The sequence below is a fragment of the Coregonus clupeaformis genome, chromosome 17 (genome assembly GCF_020615455.1).
Source record: "Coregonus clupeaformis isolate EN_2021a chromosome 17, ASM2061545v1, whole genome shotgun sequence".
Taxonomy (NCBI): Eukaryota; Metazoa; Chordata; class Actinopteri; order Salmoniformes; family Salmonidae; genus Coregonus; species Coregonus clupeaformis.
Genome location: NC_059208.1, coordinates 20,743,837 through 20,766,561, shown reverse-complemented (window position 1 = coordinate 20,766,561; position 22,725 = coordinate 20,743,837). Strand labels below are relative to the sequence as shown.

The window sequence follows — 22,725 nt, the reverse complement described above, 5'->3', positions numbered from 1 at the left end:
AGAGTGGTAGAAAGTGGCCTTAGCAGCAGAAACAGATGAAGAAAATGTAGAGAGGAGGGAGTGAAAAGATGCCAGGTCGGCAGGGAGTTTAGTTTTCTTCCATTTCCGCTCCGCTGCCCGGAGCTCTGTTCTGTGAGCTCGCAATGAGTCATCAAGCCACGGAGCTGGAGGGGAGGACTGAGCCGGCCGGGAGGATAGGGGACACAGAGAGTCAAAGGATGCAGAAAGGGAGGAGAGGAGGGTTGAGGAGGCAGAATCAGGAGATTGGAGGGAGAAGGATTGAGCAGAGGGAAGAGATGATAGGATGGAAGAGGAGAGAGTAGTGGGAGAGAGAGAGCGAAGGTTGCGGCGGCGCATTACCATCTGTGTAGGGGCAGAGTGAGTAGTGTGGGAGGAGAGCGAGAGAGAAAAGGAAACAAAGTAGTGGTCGGAGACATGGAGGGAGTTGCAGTGAGATTAGTAGAAGAGCAGCATCTAGTAAAGATGAGGTCAAGCGTATTGCCTGCCTTGTGAGTAGGGGGGGACGGTGAGAGGGTGAGGTCAAAAGAGGAGAGGAGTGGAAAGAAGGAGGCAGAGAGAAATGAGTCAAATGTGGACATAGGGAGGTTGAAATCCCCCAAAACTGTGAGGGGTGAGCCATCCTCAGGAAAGGAACTTATCAAGGCGTCAAGCTCATTGATGAACTCTCCAAGGGAACCTGGAGGGCGATAGATGACAAGGATATTAAGCTTAAATGGGCTAGTGACTGTGACAGCATGGAATTCAAATGAGGAGATAGACAGATGGGTTAGGGGAAAAATTGAGAATGTCCACTTGGGAGAGATGAGGATTCCTGTGCCACCACCCTCTGACCAGATGCTCTCGGGGTATGCGAGAACACATGGTCAGACGAGGAGAGAGCAGTAGGAGTAGCAGTGTTTTCAGTGGTAATCCATGTTTCCGTCAGCGCCAGGAAGTCGAGGGACTGGAGATTAGCATAGGCTGGGATGAAGTCAGCTTTGTTGGCAGCAGAACGGCAGTTCCAGAGGCTGCCTGAGACCTGGAACTCCAGGTGTGGGGTGCGTGCAGGGACCACCAGGTTAGAGAGGCAGCAGCCACGGGGTGTGGGGCGTTTGTGTAGCCTGTGCAGAGAGGAGAGAACAGGGATAGGCAGAGGCATAGTTGACAGGCTGTAGCAAATGGCTACAATAATGCAGAGGAGATCGGAATGAAATGAACTAAACATCTGGAAGAGTAGAGAGCAGGGCCTCCCTCACCAAAAACTTCTACCTCAGAAACTATAATTGTTTCACTGAACCACCCGAACAAAAACTCTACCAACTTCCACCTTTAGAAATCAGAATTGTTGTGAACCACAGCGGTTCAATGTTTAAAGGAATAGACTCAACCCACTTTATTCAGCTAGCTAACTATGACACCATAGCTAACTAGCATGCTAGCATCCAATAACACACAGTTTAGCACCAACACTTGGTCACAACAAACCACCAATAGTGTGTTAACACACTAAGCAGATAATTCGGCTATGTAGCACAACTATATTGTATTTAGCTACTACAGTACAGTTAGCTGGTCATGTTGGCTAGCTAGCAATGGCCACTGTGTTGACCTTGTTTGAAGAACGGCTAGCTAGCTAACTAGCTTCGTGCAACCCCCGGCACCACCGAAAAACAATGCCAACCTACAGTAACTACCCACAACAGCCCACAATGCCTAGCTATGACGCCATAGCTAACTAGCATACCAAGAGTGTGTTAACACACTAAACAGATAATTCATGTCCGAGTCTAGTTCCTTTCATAACGCAGCAAAGATTAAACGTTGGCTAGCTAGCACATTAACACTGAAACAACTCTCCACCGTTGCACTAAACAGATAATTACCAATAAACGTTACCAGTAGCTACCCGCTAGCTAGCTAGCTAGCTAGCCTCGTGCTTCGCCGGGCTCCGCCGTAAACAATACAATACTTACCTACAATAATTGCCTACGGAATCCTACAATAACAACCTAAATAACTACGTAAATAAACTACCTACCTACGATCTAAATACATGGTTTAAGCTTTACTCAACACCATATGAGAAGCCAAGCTTACCTCCTGCTAGAGAAAAACACAACCTCTCCCGACGAAGCGTGGAAAATACACTACCTGAGCTACCTGAGCTGCGTTCACTGCCGCCAGGTGACAGATAAGTGAAGATATATATGAGATATATATAAGAGATATATGAGAACAATCAGGTTTGCATGACTTATATTGTTGTTTATATTGTTCTTAGGTTCAAAGTATTCACCAAGCAAGGGTTAAAGCAAATTATAAACTGGGTGGTTCGAGCCCTGAATGCTGATTGGCTGAAAGCCATGGTATATCAGACTGTATACCACGTGCATGACAAAACATTTAGTTTTACTGCTCTAATTACGTTGGTAACCAGTTTATAATATCAATAAGGCACCTCGGGGGTTTGTGGTATATTGCCAATATACCACAGCTAAGGGCTGTATCCAGGCACTCTGCGTTGCGTCGTGCTTAAAGAACAGCCCTTAGCCTTGGTATATTGACCATATACCACACCCCCTCAAGCCTTATTGCTTAGTTGAGCATCATCATAGGAGAGCAATTACTCAGTCCTCCTATGTTCACACCTCTGATTAAACTGTTCACACCTCTGATTAAACTGTTCACACCAACCAGCATGGTGTTAGTAATATAGTCCTAATTAGTGCTGGAAGTCTGTCAAGCCCCCACTTTTAGTCTCACTCTCAACCAAACAAATTGTAAACCACCTTAAATAACCATAACCACATAACCTGCCTCCCTCCCCTAGCCCCCAACTTCAACATTGAGGGCTGACCCCAATTAGTCCACAGGTCTATAGTAACCCTGCTGGTAAGGGATGCTCATGTTGTTTCTATAGTAGGGCTGACCCCAATTAGTCCACAGGTCTATAGTAACCCTGCTGGTAAGGGATGCTCATGTTGTTTCTATAGTAGGGCTGACCCCAATTAGTCCACAGGTCTATAGTAACCCTGCTGGTAAGGGATGCTCATGTTGTTTCTATAGTAGGGCTGACCCCAATAAGTTGACTGGTCGATTGTTTGGTCGAGCAGTAGCAAATATATAGAAATGTTTTTATGCCGCACGAGACACCTGTCTGATTTGCGCCATTCTCAGTGAACTAATCCATTGTGGAGGCTGAGACTAATCCATTGCGGAGGCCGCGTGGATGGCACAGTCCAAGAAGAATGGGAGTGTGGCTAAAATGCACAATGCACAACTCTCTCCAGAATGTGCTCTCTCCTGCCACTTTGTGCACATTCATTGTTTCATAACTTCATTGTGGGAATGTGGACACATTGTTTGCAGAGCCCACAACCTATGCTACACTTGTGAGAAACAAGTTTAGGTTTATTTCATTCCATTTACGAGTTCTGTCAGTTTAGTCTTTGTCTTTTGTTTAGAGCGTTACTGTCAATGTAGAGTAAAGTCGCACACCTGATTACTCATAGAAGGAGGCCTATGGGCTACCTGGCCTGTGAGGAAATGTAGGAATATAAATGTGCCCATTTGGGGATCGGATAATATTTCTGATTGGCTTAACGCACTTATGAGCTGTGGAGCTTCTCAAAGTAATGTTTTCTCCAACTATATGCTTGTCTGATGCTGTTTGATGAAATAAGACACAAATGATTTAAGAGGGAGCCAGAGATCAAGATAACCAGGTATCACCTGGTGGTAATACCTGGTGGTGTTATCTGGTGGTGTTACCTGGTGGTGATACCTGGTGGTGTTACCTGGTGTTGATACCTGGTGGTGATAGGAGTTATTTATATGTTACAGTGTTCTTGTAATAAGATTTATATTGGAAAAACATCATGCGCCTTGAAAGTACACCTTGGAGAACATATCACCTCGCCAATTGCGAGACACTTTATAGAACAAAATCATTCTATTGATGCATTAGCATCGAACAGCCCCCGCGATATGCAACTTTTTAGGGAAGTCAGGAACCAATATACACAATCAGTTAGGAAAGCAAAGGCTAGCTTTTTCAAAACAGAAATGTGCAACCTGTAGCACTAACTCCAAGAAGTGTTGGGACACTGTAAAGTCCATGGAAAATAAAAGCACCTCCTCCCAACTGCCCACTGCACTGAGGCTAGGAAACACTGTCACCACCGATAAATCTACAATAATCGAGAATTTCAACAAGCATTTTGCTAAGGCTGGCCATGCTTTCCACCTGGCTACCACTACCCCGGCCACCAGCTCGGCACCCTCCGCTGCAACTTGCCCATGTCCCCCCCGCTTCTCCTTCACACAAATTCAGACAGCTACTGTTCTGAAAGAGCTGAAAAATGTGGACCCCTACAAATCAGCTGGGCTAGACAATCTGGACCCTTTCTTTCTAAAATTAGCCGCCGAAATTGTCGCAACCCCTATTACTAGCCTGTTCAACCTTTCTTTCGTAACGTCTGAGATCCCCAGAGATTGGAAAGCTGCCGCGGTCATCCCCCTCTTCAAAGGGGGTGACACTAGATCCAAACTGTTATAGACCTATATCCATCCTGCCCTGCCTTTCAAACGTTTTTGAAAGCCAAGTTAACAAACAGATCACCGACCATTTCGAATCCCACCGTACCTTCTCCGCTATGCAATCCGGTTTCCGAGCTGGTCATGGGTGCACCTCAGCCACGCTCAAGGTCCTAAACGATATTATAAACGCGATCGATAAAAGACAGTACTGCGCAGCCGTCTTCATCGACCTGGCCAAGGCTTTCGACTCTGTCAACCACTGCATTCTTATTGGCAGAATAAATAGCCTTGGTTTCTCTAATGACTGCCTTGCCTGGTTCACCAACTACTTCTCAGATAGAATTCAATGTGTCAAATCGGAGGGCCTGTTGTCTGGACCTCTGGCCGTCTCTATGGGGGTGCCACAGGGTTCAATTCTCGGGCCGACTCTATTCTCTGTGTATATCAATGATGTCGCTCTTGCTGCTGGTGACGCTCGGATCCACCTTTATGCGGACGACACCATTTTGTATACATCTGGCCCTTCATTGGACACTGTGTTAACAAACCTCCAAACGAGCTTCAACGCCATACAACACTCCTTCCGTAGCCTCCAACTGTTCTTAAACACTAGTAAAACTAAATGCATGCTCTTCAACCGAACGCTGCTTGCACCCGCCCACACGACTAGAATCACTACTCTCGGCGGGTCTGACCTAGAGTATGTGGACAACTACAAATACCTAGGTGTCTGGTTTGACTGTAAACTCTCCTTCCAGACTCACATTAAGCATCTCCAATCAAAAGTTAGATCGGCTTCCTATTTCGCAACAAAGCCTCCTTCACTCATGCTGCCAAACATGCCCTCGTAAAACTGACTATCCTACCGATCCTTGACTTCGGCATTTACAAATTTGCCTCCAACACTCTACTCAGCAAATTGGATGTAGTCTATCACAGTGCCATCCGTTTTGTCACTAAAGCCCCATATACTACCCACCATTGTGACCTGTACGCTCTTGTTGGCTGGCCCTCACTACATATTCGTCGCCAAACCCACTGGCTCCAGGTCATCTATAAATCACTGCTAGGCAAATCCCCGTCTTATCTTAGCTCACTGGTCACCATAGCAACACCCACCCGTAGTCTGCGCTCCAGCAGGTATATCTCACTGGTCATCCCCAAAGCCAACACCTCTTTTGGCCGCCATTCCTTCCAGTTCTCTGCTGCCAATGACTGGAACGAACTGCAAAAATCTCTGAAGCTGGAGACTCTTATCTCCCTCACTAACTTTAAGCGTCAGTTGTCAGAGCAGCTTACCGATCACTTCACCTGTACACAGCCCATCTGAAATTAGCCCACCCAACTACCTCATCCCCTTATTGTTATTTATTTTGCTAATTTGCACCCCAGTACCTCTATTTGCACATCATCTTTTGCACATCTATCATTCCAGTGTTTATACGAAATTGTAACTATTTTGCACTATGGCCTATTTATTGCCTTACCTCCATAACTTACTACATTCGCACACAGTGTATATATTATATATGTTCTGTTTGTATTTTTGACTTTATGTTTTGTTTACCCCATATGTAACTCTGTGTTTTTTTTTTTTTTTATCGCACTGCTTTGCTTTATCTTGGCCAGGTCGCAGTTGTAAATGAGAACTTGTTCTCAACTGGTTTACCTGGTTAAATAAAGGTGAAATAAAAATAAATTAATAAAATTAATGAATTGCGTTGCGTTGAGATCGAAAAAGTTAATCCACCACGTAGAGGTGGTGACTATGACAACAAATGACTCCAAAGAGAAGCCATGTGCATATGTAAATTAAAATCTCCACACGGTTTAAACAAAGAATTAGATTTCACCTCATTTTACATTTTAGTCATTTAGCAGACGCTCTTATCCAGAGCGACTTACAGTTAGTGCATACATTATTTTTATTTTTTATTTTTCATACTGGCCCCCCGTGGGAAATAAACCCACAACCCTGGCGTTGCAAACGCCATGCTCTACCAACTGAGCTACATCCCTGCCGGCCATTCCCTCCCCGACCCTGGACGACGCTGGGTCAATTGTGCGCCGCCCCATGGGTCTCTCGGTCGCGGCCAGCTACGACAGAACCTCCTTCCTATAAGCCAAATGTAGACTGGGATACAGAAGATAGCCCTACATGAAGGTCAGTCAGTACAGAACATTTAAAAAAAAATGAACTTTTCTTCAAGTGCAGTCGCAAAAGCCACCAAGTGCCATGATGAAACTGGCTCTCATGAGGACCGCCACAGGAATGGAAGACCCAGAGTTACCTCTGCTGCAGAGGATAAATTCATTAGAGTTACCAGCCTCAGAAATTGCAACCCAAATAAATGCTTCACAGAGTTCAAGTAACAGACACATCTCAACATCAACTGTTCAGAGAGAACTGTGTGAATCAGGCCTTCATGGTTGAATTGCTGCAAAGAAACCACTACTAAAGGACACCAATATTAAGAAGAGACCTGCTTGGGCCAAGAAACACAAGCAATGGACATTAGACCGGTGGAAATTGGAGATTCCAAATTTGAGATTATTGGTTCAAACCGGCATGTCTTTGTGAGACGCGGTGTGGGTGAATGGATGATCTCCACATGTGTATTTCCCACCGTAAAGCATGGAGGAGGAGGTGTTATGGTGTGGGGGTGCTTTGCTGGTGACACTGTCAGTGATTTATTTAGAATTCAAGGCACACTTAACCAGCATGGCTACCACAGCATTCTGCATCGATACACCATCCCATCTGGTTTGGGCTTAGTGGGACTATTATTTGTTTTTCAACAGGACAATGACCCAACACACCTCCAGGCTGTGTAAGGGCTATTGGACCAAGAAGGAGAGTGATGGAGTGCTGCATCTGTCACGCCCTGGCTCTGGGACTCTGTTATGTTGAGCCAGGGTGTGTAGTTTCTATGTGTTTGTGTTCTAGGTTCTTTATCTAGCTCATGTGTTTCTGTGTTGGCCGGGGTGGTTCTCAATCAGAGGCAACGAGTGTCAGCTGTTGCTTGTTGTTTCTGATTGGGAACCATACTTAGGCAGCCTGTTTTCCACAGTGTTTTGTGGGATCTTGTTCCGTGTTGGTTTTGTGTTGTAAACCAAGGACGTCACGTATCGTTTTGTTGTTTTGTTTGTGTGGGTGAATATTTAAAAAAGTATGTTCGCATATCACGCTGCGCCTTGGTCCACTGTGTTTGACGATCGTGACAGCATCAGATGACCTGCCCCCCACAATCCCCCGACCTCAACCCAAATGAGATGGTTTGGGATGAGTCAGATGGCAGAGTGAAGGAAAAGCAGCCAACAAGTGCTCAGCATGTGGGAACTCCTTCAAGACTGTTAGAAAAGCATTCCAGGTCAAGCTGGTTGAGAGAATGCCAAGAGTGTGCAAAGCTGTCATCAAGGCAAAGGGTGGCTATTTGAAGAATCTCAAATATAAAATATATTTTAATTTGTTTAACACTTTTTTGGTTACTACATGATTCCATATGTGTTATTTCATAGTTTTGATGTCTTCACTACTATTCTACAATGTAGAAAATAGTAAAAATAAAGAAAAACCCTGGAATGAGTAGGTGTGTCCAAACTTTTAACTGGTACTGTAAATGTGCCCATTTGGGGATCTGATAGTATTTCTGATTGGCTTAAAGCACTAATGAGTTGTGGAGCTTCTCAAAGTTTCACATCCATTGAGAATTACAATAGTTCCTCAATGGATTAGAAAAATATTTCCAGCTCTCTCCCTATCGATAACCACTCAGCGTGAAAGGGAAAAATGTCATTCTCTGATCGAGTGGAAACGTCATAAAATAGGTCTACCTGATGAGCTCTTATCTCCTGCGCAAAATAGCCTACAGCTGTGTCTGTCTGTCCCGAGCTCACTGGTGCGGGAAGCTCTGAGGGCCCAGAATATTTTATATAATGTTGCAAGTTCGCTAGAGCTTCAGGCTGGACCTAAGATGATAGTTGATACAATGTTTCAAGTTCGTTGCAGACAGACCATGTGTAGCCAATGGGATTTATAGGATATTTATTTTTATCAGGATATTTTCTACCTGCGTGCTGCAATGTTTTTATTTGTTGGCTTTATGCAGGCTATTTTTACATAGTTGGCAATGGCAATATAATTGACTTTTTAGGTTTGTATCATTTTCATTTAGATTTGGATACAATTTTGATTAACCACATGACAATGATTTTGAGATACGAAGGCGTTATTATAAATTAAATGAAACTGTTCCACAAAAATGTGCATATGAAAACCATAACTTGAACGCAGATCGGTAGAAATTGTAAGATAAATTGGCATTCCACATGAGAAAGGTTGCCGACTCCTCGTGTAGCCTATTACCGGCAACTTCAGGAGAGTAATGGCAGAATCTGCGAAAGCCAGCAGGAGAGGGAGAAGGATGGTCAGTCATGTTAAGATTTTTGTCATCTGGTTATCTTGATCTCTGGCTCCCTCTTAAATCATTTGTGTCTTATTTCATCAAACAGCATCAGACAAGCATATAGTTGAATTTATTAAAACACATAGGGTGTGTATATATATGGAAAAATACACATTTAAACATTTTGACCAATCGATTGGTTGAAAGAACAGATTACTTTCGGTCGACCAAGATTTTCTTTTAGTTGGGGACATCCCTATTCTATAGTAAACCTGCTAGTAAGGGATGCTCATATTGTTTCTATAGTAAACCATCTCTCTCTCTCTCTCTCTCTCTCTCTCTCTCTCTCTCTCTCTCTCTCTCTCTCTCTCTCTCTCTCTCTCTCTCTCTCTCTCTCTCTCTTTCTTTATGTATAGATTTCCTCTAGAATTAAATTAGTTTATGTCCTAGCAGCCTCAGGTTTGGGCATGCTTTAGAATGCCCCCTAACAACTGGTATTTATCTGTCTATTGATTGGTTCTCCCAGGAGAGAGGCCCGTTCCTCAGAGTTCACACTGACTTATGGGAGTTTGATTCTGGGCCAGAGAGGTCCCTCACTGGTTGTCTAACCCTCTATAGCCAGAGAGATCCCTCACTGGCTGTCTAACCCTCTCTAGCCAGGTAGATTGGTCACTGGCTGTCTAACCCTCTATAGCCAGAGAGATCCCTCACTGGCTGTCTAACCCTCTATAGCCAGGTAGATTGGTCACTGGCTGTCTAACCCTCTATAGCCAGAGAGATCCCTCACTGGCTGTCTAACCCTCTATAGCCAGGTAGATCTGTGTTTGATGTGACATTGACCATATAGAGTTGGCTGGTCCCAGATCTGTGTTTGATGTGACATTGACCTTATAGAGTTCAAATAAATGTCATAATCAGCAGGCGATGGCCTTAATGCCACTAATAACCCTGGCAATGCTCATGTCCTACAGTATATGCACAAAGTAAACAGCATAGTGGGTGAATTTCTGCAACAACTAAGAGCGTTGACGCACAAGGCTCAACTTCTCCGCTGTTTTGGTCCCGTGGCTACCACATTGTAAGAGCTTGAAGCGAACCCGTGCACATGTTCAGATACTGTGTTTGACTGTGTGAGAGCGAAGTCTTGCATCTCGCTCATCGCAATATCTTTGTTGCTGCTCGTGCAACGTCATTTCGCTGACTCTACCTTTAACATGTAAATGGTATACAGTATGTGCTGCAGGGGGTGTTACCTGGTAGTGATACCTCGTGGTGATACCTGGTGGTGATACCTGGTGGTGATACCTGGTGGTGTTACCTGGTGGTGTTACTCGCTAGACCTTCCACAGGAACATAAACTTAACACTTTACATGTAAACCTTTTGCTTTCTATGCATTCATTTTATTAAAGGCAAAGTCCACCCCTGTTAGAGCGTCCTCTAACCTGTTTTCCTGTTCTGTACCCAGGGGGCAACAGCCCTGTATTACTGTACATTACCTCTCTGTCTCTAACCATCCTCTACCCATCTGTGTGTTGTTCCAGGGGTGAACAGCCTTTCCCAGTCACTGACTGTCAACCAGTCCATCCCTAGCACCCTCACCCACCTGGACCTCTCAGGGAACATACTGCGGGCAGACGACATCCCGGTAGGTGGCACCATGGTCACATCTGTCTTGGTCACTTCATTAATGACAGAGTCATAATGGGTAGAGTTAAGAGGAGAAAGGACTTTGTTCATTTGCACAGATATTGAAACAAGACTTAAATCAAGACGGGAGAGAACCAGCTGAACCAGCTCATCTAGTCTTCACACACCCAAGACCTATTGCATCATCTCCCCTCCTCAGAGCCAGGGAGACACACAACACAACCGCAGTCCAAATCACACTAACGCTAGCATCAATAACACCACATGGATTGTGCTCACTAGCCTCTCTACACAGCTTAGTATTGATGCCTGTGGCTCTGTGGTGAGGCAGTAGTCAGCTGGGTTTAAATCAGTCACCTGGCTCTGTAGGATCACCTTGTAGATCTGAAACAATGTGAGCTACTAGAGACTGATGGGAAGTTTGGTGTCAGAGGAGATACGTCCTTCTGATTGGCTTAATGGGTGACGGATTAGAAGCCTTCACTTTCTGAGACTGTCACCCCTGATGTAGCTTCGTTCAGGGTTCCCATGGGAATGCATGCCCATAAACGTGCACACACACACACACAAACACACACACACACACACACACGAACACACACACACATATAATGACCTCAGTGCTCTCAGTATAGCTGTTGATCACAATCTTGATGGGTCACCCATGACAACCCCTGACAAGAGATACAATGGCCTTCAGATAAATTATGGTCCGTCGGTAGCAAATCACTATACGTTGGCAGGAAGCATTATTACCTGTTACCTATAGACAGCATCAGACCATCATTTATCCAGACATTATTACCTGTTACCTATAGACAGCATCAGACCATCATTTATCCAGACAGTATTACCTGTTACCTATAGACAGCATCAGACCGTCATTTATCCAGAACATTTTACCTGTTACCTATAGACAGCATCAGACCATCATTTATCCAGACAGTATTACCTGTTACATATAGACAGCATCAGACCATCATTTATCCAGACAGTATTACCTGTTACCTATAGACAGCATCAGACCGTCATTTATCCAGACAGTATTACCTGTTACCTATAGACAGCATCAGACCGTCATTTATCCAGACAGTATTACCTGTTACATATAGACAGCATCAGACCATCATTTATCCAGACAGTATTACCTGTTACCTATAGACAGCATCAGACTGTCATTTATCCAGACATTATTACCTGTTACCTACAGACAGCATCAGACCATCATTTATCCAGACATTATTAGCTGTTACCTATAGACAGCATCAAACCATCATTTATCCAGACAGTATTACCTGTTACCTATAGACAGCATCAGACCATCATTTATCCAGACAGTATTACCTGTTACCTATAGACAGCATCAGACCGTCATTTATCCAGACAGTATTACCTGTTACCTATAGACAGCATCAGACTGTCATTTATCCAGACATTATTACCTGTTACCTACAGACAGCATCAGACCATCATTTATCCAGACAGTATTACCTGTTACCTATAGACAGCATCAGACCATCATGTATCCAACCAGACTGTCTTCGTGTGCTAGTGCTAAAACTTTTTTCTCAATTTTTCTACCAGCATTTCTACCATTTCCTGGGCCAACCCAACAGCCTGATGATTCTGGACCTGTCCAACACAGACTGTTCTCTGGACCTGGTGAGTGAAACAATAGTCTGGTGTGCATAGCAATGTATTTTCCTTTAATAGCTAAAGGCTAGTGGCTAATGCTAATATCTGTTCTAACCAATTCCTCTGTATTCCAGGTGTGTTCTGCTCTTCTGAGGGGCTCCGTCCAGAACCTCTCTGTCCTCAACATGTCCAAGAGTGTATTTGCACATAGGTGAGACCCACGACTTCCCATAATATAACAACCACCAGTAGGGTAAGGCAGAGTACCACAGACCCTCTGCCTCATCTTATCTTATCATAATACATCTATTTTATTCCTAGCATTATCCAATTTAGCTCATTCATTTGATCTCCCCATATTGCCCAGTTGGTCACAAAGTGTTAGTTATTGTACGGCTCTTACCAAAGACCCCATGTTGCTGCTTTACAGCTGTATTCAGATTGTAATGTATTTAAATATTAATATTTACCTAGACTGTGGGTGGTTTTCATGTATCAATGTGACCAAACCAGGAGGGTGGATGGCTGTTAATTAGAGAAGCTGACTGACAGTTTTTTAGGATTTCATTTTCTGCTTTATTATCAAATAAATTCCCAGAGGGGCAATTACTTTGGGCATGTCTGCAGCAGCAACAACAACATGACAACATACAATAACCACACCACAATGAGACACCACACCCAACCATTCACATCATCAAATCATCATAGAGCACAAGACATTACCGGGATAACACTACTGAGAGGTCTATCTAAAATTAAATCTAGACAGAAGTTAACAAATCATCTCTCCACCACACAGCCTGATCATATATAACTCTTACTGTATTCAGCCCATACAGTCATCACCACATTAGATTAGATAGTCTTAGATTACATAGTCTTAAATGTGACAGGCAAAGTTCTCCTCAAAAACCATAACACATAATAATGCTAATTTAGGGCTCATTAAATAAGCCTCAACAAATGTTTGGTCTTTGACTAGATTTTAGCTGCCACTTCTACTTTTTGGTGAAGATGTCATTTTCTGGCCATAGAATGCAAAGATTACATCATTTGAGGGTGTAAAGAACAATGGCTTACTGCAAGGAACACAAGCTACACACATGGCTTTATGGGTAATTTCTCTGGATCAGAAATGAAACTAATGATACTGACATGATGTAAGAAGACACTTGCATATCTGGTAAATAAACATGTATGCCAATAATGATTACTAATGAGATATGATCTAGCTAGTTAGCTAGCTATACCCAGACAGTTTATTCCCAATCAATGTTATGAGGCAGCCATACAAACAGCTAAGAGTAGCTAGCTAGCTAAATGTTTTAGTTGTATAAGACTTGTTGGATGACACAACACATGTATAATGAATGTTAGCTAGCTAGTTACCTAGTTAATAAACTTAGCAGAAATATTGTTTCCCAAGAAGTCAACTATCTAGCTAGCTACTCTGGCTGCAGCCATTGGTGCTGCAGCCAGCAAGCTAACTAGCTAACCAAAACGTTGATAACTACCACATGAAAATAATTCAGCTATTTATGATAACATTTCCCCATATAATGTTATATACTGAACAAAAATATAAACGCAACATGTAGTTGGTCCCATTTTTCATGAGCTGAAATAAAAGATTCCATATGCACAAAAAGCTTATTTCTCTCAAATGTTTTGCACAAATTTGTTTACATCACTGTTAGTGAGCATGTAAATGTGTCTTTATAAATGTAGATGAGTGTCATGTCTTTGTGGTCGTAGAAGGACACCTCCCCCCTGTCGTAGTCCAGCTGCACTCTGATCCTCTGGGGTGTCCTCTTCAGAGTGTTGACGTCACCTCCTCCTCCTTTATATTTACCACTCTCCAGCAATAAACACCAGATTCCATCCTCTGGTGATGCACACCCATTCCCCTTCCTGTCAAGGGACTCTTTAGCCACGCCCAGATTCCACCGACGGTAGTCCCACATGTCACGTTCGTTGAGTACAGGATTGGACCAAGGTGCAGCGTGGAATGCATACATGTTTATTAACTAAGTAAACACACAACAAAACAACAAACGCAACGTGACGCTCACAATGGCTACACACAAACAAGAGTCAAGATCCCACAACATAGGTAGGCAAAATGGCTACCTAAGTATGATCCCCAATCAGAGACAACGATTGACAGCTGCTTCTGATTGGGAACCACACCTGCCAACATAGATCTACAAAACATAGATATTCACATTACATAGAACCAAACCCTGACCAAACCAACTAGCGAACTCTATGTCAGGGCGTGACACCCCACCTCCATCTCCCAGCTGTGTTTCCCTGAGCTAAACCCCTCAGAGCCCAGAACATCTACAGTGCTATGAAAAAGTATTTGCCCCCTTTCTAATTTTCTCTACTTTTGCATATTTGTGATACTGAATGTTATCAGATCTTCAACCAAAACCTAATATTAGATAAAGGGAACATAAGTGAACAAATAACACAACAATTACATATTTATTTCATTTATTTCATAAACAAAGTTATGCAACACCGAATTCCCCTGTGTGAAAAAGTAATTGCCCCCTTACACTCAATAACTGATTGTGCCACCTTTAGCTGCAATGACTCCAACCAAATGCTTCCTGTAGTTGTTGATCAGTCTCTCACGTCGCTGTGGAGGAATTTTGGCCCACTCTTCCATGCAGAACTGCTTTAACTCAGTGACGTGTGGGTTTTCAAGTATGAACTGCTCGTTTCAAGTCCTGTCACAACATCTCAATTGGGATTAGGTCTGGACTTTGACTAGGCCATTCCAAAACTTCCAATTTGTTGCTTTTTAGCTATTTTCATGTAGACTTGATTGTGTGTTTTGGATCATTGTCTTGCTGCATGACCCAGCTGCACTTCAGCTTCAGCTCACAGACGGATGGTCTGACATTCTCCTGTAGAATTCTCTGATACAGAGAAGAATTCATGGTTCCTTCTATTAAGGCAAGTCGTCCAGGTCCTGAGGCAGCAAAGCATCCCCAAACCATCACACCACCACCACCATGCTTGACCTTTGGTATGTTCTTACTGTGGAATGCAGTGTTTGGTTTTCGCCAGGCATAATGGGACCCATCTCGTCCAAAAAGTTGACTCAAGTTTGCCAAAAAGCACCTGGATGATCATCAAGACTCTTGGAAGAACGTTCTATGGACAGATGATTCAAAAGTATAACTTTTTGGACGACATGGTTCCAGTAATGCCTGGCGAAAACCAAACTGTGACAATATTCACTGTATACTCTACTATTAGCCTCATTCAACACATCCTGATTTGGCGAGGTCACATTCTGTTTCAGTGCAAGTGAAACGAAACGGGAGAGCAGCGTTCAATTGTGGTTCACAAGGCTACTATACCATGGCCTCTCAGGTATCATCTCTTGCGTGGGCTTACTATCGTCACTGTGGTTCTGTTTGTCTCCAGGAAAGGCAAAGATGTGCCTCCATCCTTCAAGCACTTCTTTAGCAGCGCCATGGCCCTCAGCTGCATCAACCTTTCAGGAACCAAACTCCCTCCAGAGGCATTGAAGTGAGCAAACTAACCATGCTCCCTCTGTCTCTCCCTCTGTCTCTCTCGCAATCTGTCTCTCCCTCTGTCTCTCTCTCCCTCTGTCTCTCTCTCCCTCTGTCTCTCTCTCCCTCTGTCTTTCTCTCCCTCTGTCTCTCTCTCCCTCTGTCTCTCTCTTCCTCTGTCTCCCTCTCTCTCTCTCCCACTCTCTCCCTCTGTCTCTCCCTCTGTCTCTCCCTCTGTCTCTCTCTCCATCTGTCTCTCTCTCCCTCTGTCTCTCTCTCCCTCTGTCTCTCTCTCAATCTGTCTCTCACTCTGTCTCTCTCTCCCTCTGTCTCTCTCTCCCTCTGTCTCTCTCTCCCTCTGTCTCTCTCTCCCTCTGTCTCTCTCTCCCTCTGTCTTTCTCTCCCTCTGTCGCTCTCTCCCTCTGTCTTTCTCTCCCTCTGTCTCCCTCTCTCTCTCTCCCTCTGTCTCTCTCTCTGTCTCTCCCTCTGTCTCTCCCTCTGTCTCTCTCTCCCTCTGTCTCTCCCTCGGTCTCTCTCTCCCTCTCTCTCTCTGTCTCTCTCTCCCTTTATCTCTCCCTCTGTCTCTCTCTCCCTCTGTCTCTCTCTCCCTTTATCTCTCCCTCTGTCTCTCTCTCCCTCTGTCTCTCCCTCTGTCTCTCTCTCCCTCTGTCTCTCCCTCTGTCTCTCTCTCCCTCTGTCTCTCTCTCCCTCTGTATCTCCCTCGGTCTCTCTCTCTCTCTCTGTCTCTCTCTCCCTCTGTCTCTCTCTCCCTCTGTCTTTCTTCCCTCTCTCTCTCCCTCTGTCTCTCTCTCCCTCTGTCTCGCTCTCCCTCTGTCTCTCCCCTGTCTCTCTCTCCCTCTCTCTCCCTCTGTCTCCCTCTGTCTCTGTCTCTCCCTCTGTCTCCCTCTGTCTCTGTCTCTCCCTCTGTCTCTCTCTCCCTCTGTCTCTCCCTCTGTCTCTCTCTCCCTCTGTCTCTAACTATGTCTCTCTCTCCCTCTGTCTCTAACTCTGTCTCTCTCTCCCTCTGTCTCTCTCTCCCTATGTCTCTCCCTCTGTCTCTCTCTCCCTCTCTCCCTCTGTCTCTCTCTTTTTTCTTTCACTTGCACTCTCTCTGCTCTCTCACTCCCTTCTCTGTCTCAATCTCTCTCTGCTCTCTCTCCCCATTCTCTGTCTCAATCTCTCTCTGCTCTCTCTCTCCTCTTCTCTGTCTCAATCTCTCTCTGCTCTCTCTCCCCCTTCTCTGTCAATATCTCTCTGCTCTCTCCCTTCTCTGTCTCAATCTCTCTCTGCTCTCTCTCTCCCCCCTCTCTGTCTCAATCTCTCTCTGCTCTCTCTCCCCCCTCTCTGTCTCAATATCTCTCTCCCCCCTCTCTGTCTCAATCTCTCTCTCTGCTCTCTCTCTCTCTCCCTTCTCTGTCTCAATCTCTCTCTGCTCTCTCTATCCCCCCTCTGTCTCAATCTCTCTCTGCTCTCTCTCTCCCCCTTCTCTGTCTCAATCTCTCTCTGCTCTATCTCTCTCCCCTCTCTGTCTCAACTTTCTCTCTCTCTCTCTCTCTCTCTTCTATCGCTCCTTCTCACCTTCTCTCTCCCTTTGTCTCTCTCATCTCTCTCTCTCTCTCTCTCTCTCTCTCTCTCTCTCTCTCTCTCTCTCTCTGCTTTCTCTCTCTCTGTCTGTCTCTCTCTCTTCTCTCTCTTATGCTTCCCTCCAATATGCATTGTTTTCATAATAGGAAATAGATCTACACTGAGTGTACAAAACATTAGGAACACCTTCTTAATATTGAGTTTCATCCCCCATTTGCCCTCAGAACAGCCTCAATTCGTCGGGGCATGGATTACAAGGTGTCGAAAGTGTTCCACGGGGATGCTGGCCCATGTTGACTCTAATGCTTCCCACAGTCGTGTCAAGTTGGCTGGATGTCCTTTGGGGGGTGGACCGTTCTTGATACACACAGGAAACTGTTGAGCGTGAAAAACCCAGCAGCATTGCAGTTCTTGACCCACTCAAACCGGTGCGCCTGGCACCTACTACCATACCCCGTTCAAAGGCACTTAAATATTTTATCTTGCCCATTCACAAACATACACAATCCATGTCTCAATTGTCTCAAGGCTTAAAAATCATTCTTTAACCTGTCTCCTCCCCTTCATCTACACTGATTGAAGTGGATTTTCAATCACGAATGCGGGATCATAGGTGTTCCTAATGTTTTGTACACTCAGTGTATATCTCGCTCTCTCAGCATCCCATAAACTAGACTGTATTCTTCATTCCATAATCTAGACTGTATTCTTCATCCCATAAACAAGATTGTATTCTTCATCCCATAAAATAGACTGTATTCTTCATTCCATAAACTAGACTGTATTCTTCATCCCATAAACTAGACTGGATTCTTCATCCCATAAGATAGACTGGATTCATCATTGTTAGTCTCTATAATAAAGCTAACCAATAGTGAGTCTAAAATGTATTAAACAATATTGTTGTCTTCCTTGCAGAGCTCTTCTGCTGGGTCTGGCCAGTAACCCCAACATAAAGGAAGTGTCTTTAGACCTCAGCTGCTGTGAGGTAAGAACAGAGAGAAAATTCCCTCCCCCTTCTCACAGATCTGTATAATTACTCTGTTTTCTCAAAGAATGAAGATTATTGAAATATGCTCTGGGGATTACAACAGCATTACAAACATCATATTACAAAGATGTAAGCATTCCGTATATGTGTGTGTGTGTGTGTGGTGTGTGTGAGTCTGTGTGGGTGTCTGGCGAAACATCAGGGTGTCTAGGGAAACATCAGGGTGTCTAGGGAAACAGCAGGGTGTCTAGGGAAACAGCATGGTGTATAGGGAAACAGCATGGTGTATAGGGAAACATCATGGTGTCTAGGGAAACAGCATGGTGTATAGGGAAACAGCAGGGTGTCGAGGAAAACAGCATGGTGTCTAGGGAAACAGTAGGGTGTCTAGGGAAACAGTAGGGTGTCTAGGGAAACAGTAGGGTGTCTAGGGAAACAGCGGGGTGTCTAGAGAAACAGTAGGGTGTCTAGGGAAACAGCAGGGTGTCTAGGGAAACATCAGGTTGTCTAGGGAAACAGTAGGGTGTCTAGGGGAACAGTAGGGTGTCTAGGGAAACAGCAGGGTGTCTAGAGAAACAGTAGGGTGTCTAGGGAAACAGCAGGGTGTCTAGGGAAACATCAGGTTGTCTAGGGAAACAGTAGGGTGTCTAGGGAAACAGTAGGGTGTCTAGGGAAACAGCAGGGTGTCTAGAGAAACAGTAGGGTGTCTAGGGAAACAGTAGGGTGTCTAGGGTAACAGCAGGGTGTCTAGGGAAACAGTAGAGTGTCTAGGGAAACAGCAGGGTGTCTAGGGAAACAGTAGGGTGTCTAGGGTAACAGCAGGGTGTCTAGGGAAACAGTAGGGTGTCTAGGGAAACAGCAGGGTGTCTAGGGAATCAGTAGGATGTCTATGGAAACAGCAGGGTGTATAGGGAAACAGCATGGTGTATAGGGAAACAGCATGGTGTCTAGGAAAACAGCAGGTTGTCTAGGGAAACAGCATGGTGTCTAAGGAAACAGCAGGGTGTCTGGGGAAACAGCATGGTGTCTAAGGAAACAGCAGGTTGTCTGGGGAAACAGCATGGTGTCTAAGGAAACAGCTGGGTGTCTATGGAAACATCAGGGTGTCTAAGGAAACAGCAGGTTGTCTGGGAAACAGCATGGTGTCTAGGGAAACAGCAGGTTGTCTGGGGAAACAGTAGGGTGTCTAGGGAAACAGTAGGGTGTCTAGGGAAACAGTAGGGTGTCTAGGGAAACAGCAGGGTGTCTAGGGAAACAGTAGGGTGTCTAGGGAAACAGCAGGGTGTCTAGGGAAACAGTAGGGTGTCTAGGGAAACAGTAGAGTGTCTAGGGAAACAGCAGGGTGTCTAGGAAAACAGTAGGGTGTCTAGGGTAACAGCAGGGTGTCTAGGGAAACAGTAGGGTGTCTAGGGAAACAGCTGGGTGTCTAGGGAATCAGTAGGATGTCTATGGAAACAGCAGGGTGTATAGGGAAACAGCATGGTGTATAGGGAAACAGCATGGTGTCTAGGAAAACAGCAGGTTGTCTAGGGAAACAGCATGGTGTCTAAGGAAACAGCAGGGTGTCTGGGGAAACAGCATGGTGTCTAATGAAACAGCAGGTTGTCTGGGGAAACAGCATGGTGTCTAAGGAAACAGCTGGGTGTCTAGGGAAACATCAGGGTGTCTAAGGAAACAGCAGGTTGTCTGGGGAAACAGCATGGTGTCTAGGAAAACAGCAGGTTGTCTGGGAAACAGCATGGTGTCTAGTGAAACAGCAGGTTGTCTGGGGAAACAGCATGGTGTCTAAGGAAACAGCGGGGGTTCTTACCAGAGGATTGTCAGTTCATATCCCACTGAGAGATGTAGATGTTTCTAGGCCCTTTAGCCAGACATGTAAACACAATGTATTTAGCCTTCCAGTTGTGGAAATAGATATGAAAGACAACTTTTTATTAGTCAGCATGGGATAATGAGAGAGGAAAAGTGTTTTAGTTGCTTTATCAATTTACTATACATCAATGACCCCTTCACTATAGTACTATACAGTGGGGGAAAAAAGTATTTAGTCAGCCACCAATTGTGCAAGTTCTCCCACTTAAAAAGATGAGAGAGGCCTGTAATTTTCATCATTGGTACACGTCAACTATGACAGACAAATTGAGAAAAAAATATCCAGAAAATCACATTGTAGGATTTTTTATGAATTTATTTGCAAATTATGGTGGAAAATAAGTATTTGGTCACCTACAAACAAGCAAGATTTCTGGCTCTCACAGACCTGTAACTTCTTCTTTAAGAGGCTCCTCTGTCCTCCACTCGTTACCTGTATTAATGGCACCTGTTTGAACTCGTTATCAGTATAAAAGACACCTGTCCACAACCTCAAACAGTCACACTCCAAACTCCACTATGGCCAAGACCAAAGAGCTGTCAAAGGACACCAGAAACAAAATTGTAGACCTGCACCAGGCTGGGAAGACTGAATCTGCAATAGGTAAGCAGCTTGGTTTGAAGAAATCAACTGTGGGAGCAATTATTAGGAAATGGAAGACATACAAGACCACTGATAATCTCCCTCGATCTGGGGCTCCACGCAAGATCTCACCCTAGTGAATGACCTGCAGAGAGCTGGGACCAAAGTAACAAAGCCTACCATCAGTAACACACTACGCCGCCAGGGACTCAAATCCTGCAGTGCCAGACGTGTCCCCCTGCTTAAGCCAGTACATGTCCAGGCCCGTCTGAAGTTTGCTAGAGTGCATTTGGTGTCACGAGTTACAAAGCCAGAACCCAGAAGCAGACCAGGACAAGGTAAGTTGAAACGAAGGTGAGTGTTTATTTACAAATTCAAGAGTGATGCTGAATAATCCAGGGAACAGAGCGGGCGGCGTTGATTAGTTGTTGGGGGTGCAGTGGTTGATCCCATCATGGCTCGGCAGCCGCCGACCACCAGGCAGAGGTTGGATGAAGGTCCCGGATGAGTGACTGCAGATGGAACAAAACGGAGGTAAGTAAACAACAAACCAACAAGGTGCAAAACAACAAAACTAACGCTAGACGCTCTAAGACTGATACTCTGGTAAACCTACTGTTCATGGCTAACGATCCGGCAGGGAATGGATGTTAGGCCAGAGCCTAAGAAGGGTGATGATCAGGACCAGGTGTGCAGATTGCTGATGGGATGCAGGTGCGGAAATCAAGAGAGCTCCCGGAGCGTTCCAGAACCCTCGGGAAACTGGAGATCACGAGCAGAAAAACTAGTCCACAGACAGGACCCGACTCAGACTGCCGGGATCGTTACAGTACCCCCCTCCGGCCAACGCCACCGGGCGGACTCCCCGGAGCGCCAGGATGGAGGCGGTAGAAGTCACGGATGAGGTCAGCATCTAGGATCTGTCGCCGCGGAATCCAACTCCTCTCCTCAGGACCATACCCCTCCCAGTCCACGAGATACTGGAAACCCCGGCCCCGCCGTCTGGAATCCATGATGCGCCGCACCGTGTAGGCAGGACCGCCTCCGATCATCCGAGGAGGAGGAGGAGGAGGCGGAGGAGGCAACAGAGGACTGAGGAAAACAGGCTTGAGGCAGGAGACATGAAAGGTGGGATGGACTCTGAGCGTCCTCGGGAGTTTGAGTCGAACTGCCACCGGATTGATCACCTTCTCCACCACAAACGGACCAATGAACTCGGTAACAACTTCCTAGACTCAGTCCGTAAAGGAAGATCCCGTGTGGCCAACCAGACCCTATCTCCGATGGTGTAGGTGGGAGCGGGGATCCGCGACGGCTCGCCTGGAGCTGATACCGGTCCGAAACTCTAAGAGTGCCTTTCTGGCCCGATGCCAGGTCCGGTGGCAACGAACGAATATGGGCCTGGAACAGAAGGCACTGAGAGCTCCTTCTCCTGAGAAGGGAACAAGGGAGGTTGGTAGCCATACAGGCACTGGAAGGGGGACATCCCAGTGGCAGATGTAGGGAGAGTATTGTGGGCATACTCAACCCAAGGCAACTGAGAGACCCAGGAGGTGGGGTTGGAAGAGGCCAGGCAGCGTAGCGTGGATTCCATCTTCTGGTTGGCTCTCTCCGCCTGACCATTAGATTGGGGGTGAAACCCAGATGTGAGACTGACTGTAGCTCCAATGGCCAAACAGAAGGACTTCCAGACAGCAGAGGTAAACTGAGGGCCACGGTCGGAAACGATATCACTGGGCAACCCATGGACCCTGAAAACCTCCCCTAACCAGGATCTCGGACGTCTCCGAGGCAGAGGGAAGCTTGGCAATTGGCACAAAGTGGGCGAACTTGCTGAATCTGTCCACGATAGTCAGAACGACCGTGTTCCCCTCAGAAGCGGGCAACCCAGTGACAAAGTCCAGGGCCAGATGCGACCATGGTCGCGGGG

At 45.5% G+C, this 22,725-nt stretch overlaps 1 protein-coding gene across 1 annotated transcript in view; it reads left to right on the top strand.

The window, feature by feature from the left end:
- The window catches only part of LOC121585340 (F-actin-uncapping protein LRRC16A-like), a 250,051-nt gene that overhangs the window by 144,387 nt on the left and 82,939 nt on the right, over positions 1 to 22,725 (top strand). Inside the window, exons 13-17 of the mRNA XM_041901721.2 lie at positions 10,489 to 10,592; positions 12,179 to 12,256; positions 12,364 to 12,440; positions 15,677 to 15,781; positions 18,268 to 18,337. Coding sequence (XP_041757655.2) covers positions 10,489 to 10,592; positions 12,179 to 12,256; positions 12,364 to 12,440; positions 15,677 to 15,781; positions 18,268 to 18,337 — 434 coding nt within the window. The remainder of the gene's footprint in view (positions 1 to 10,488; positions 10,593 to 12,178; positions 12,257 to 12,363; positions 12,441 to 15,676; positions 15,782 to 18,267; positions 18,338 to 22,725) is intronic.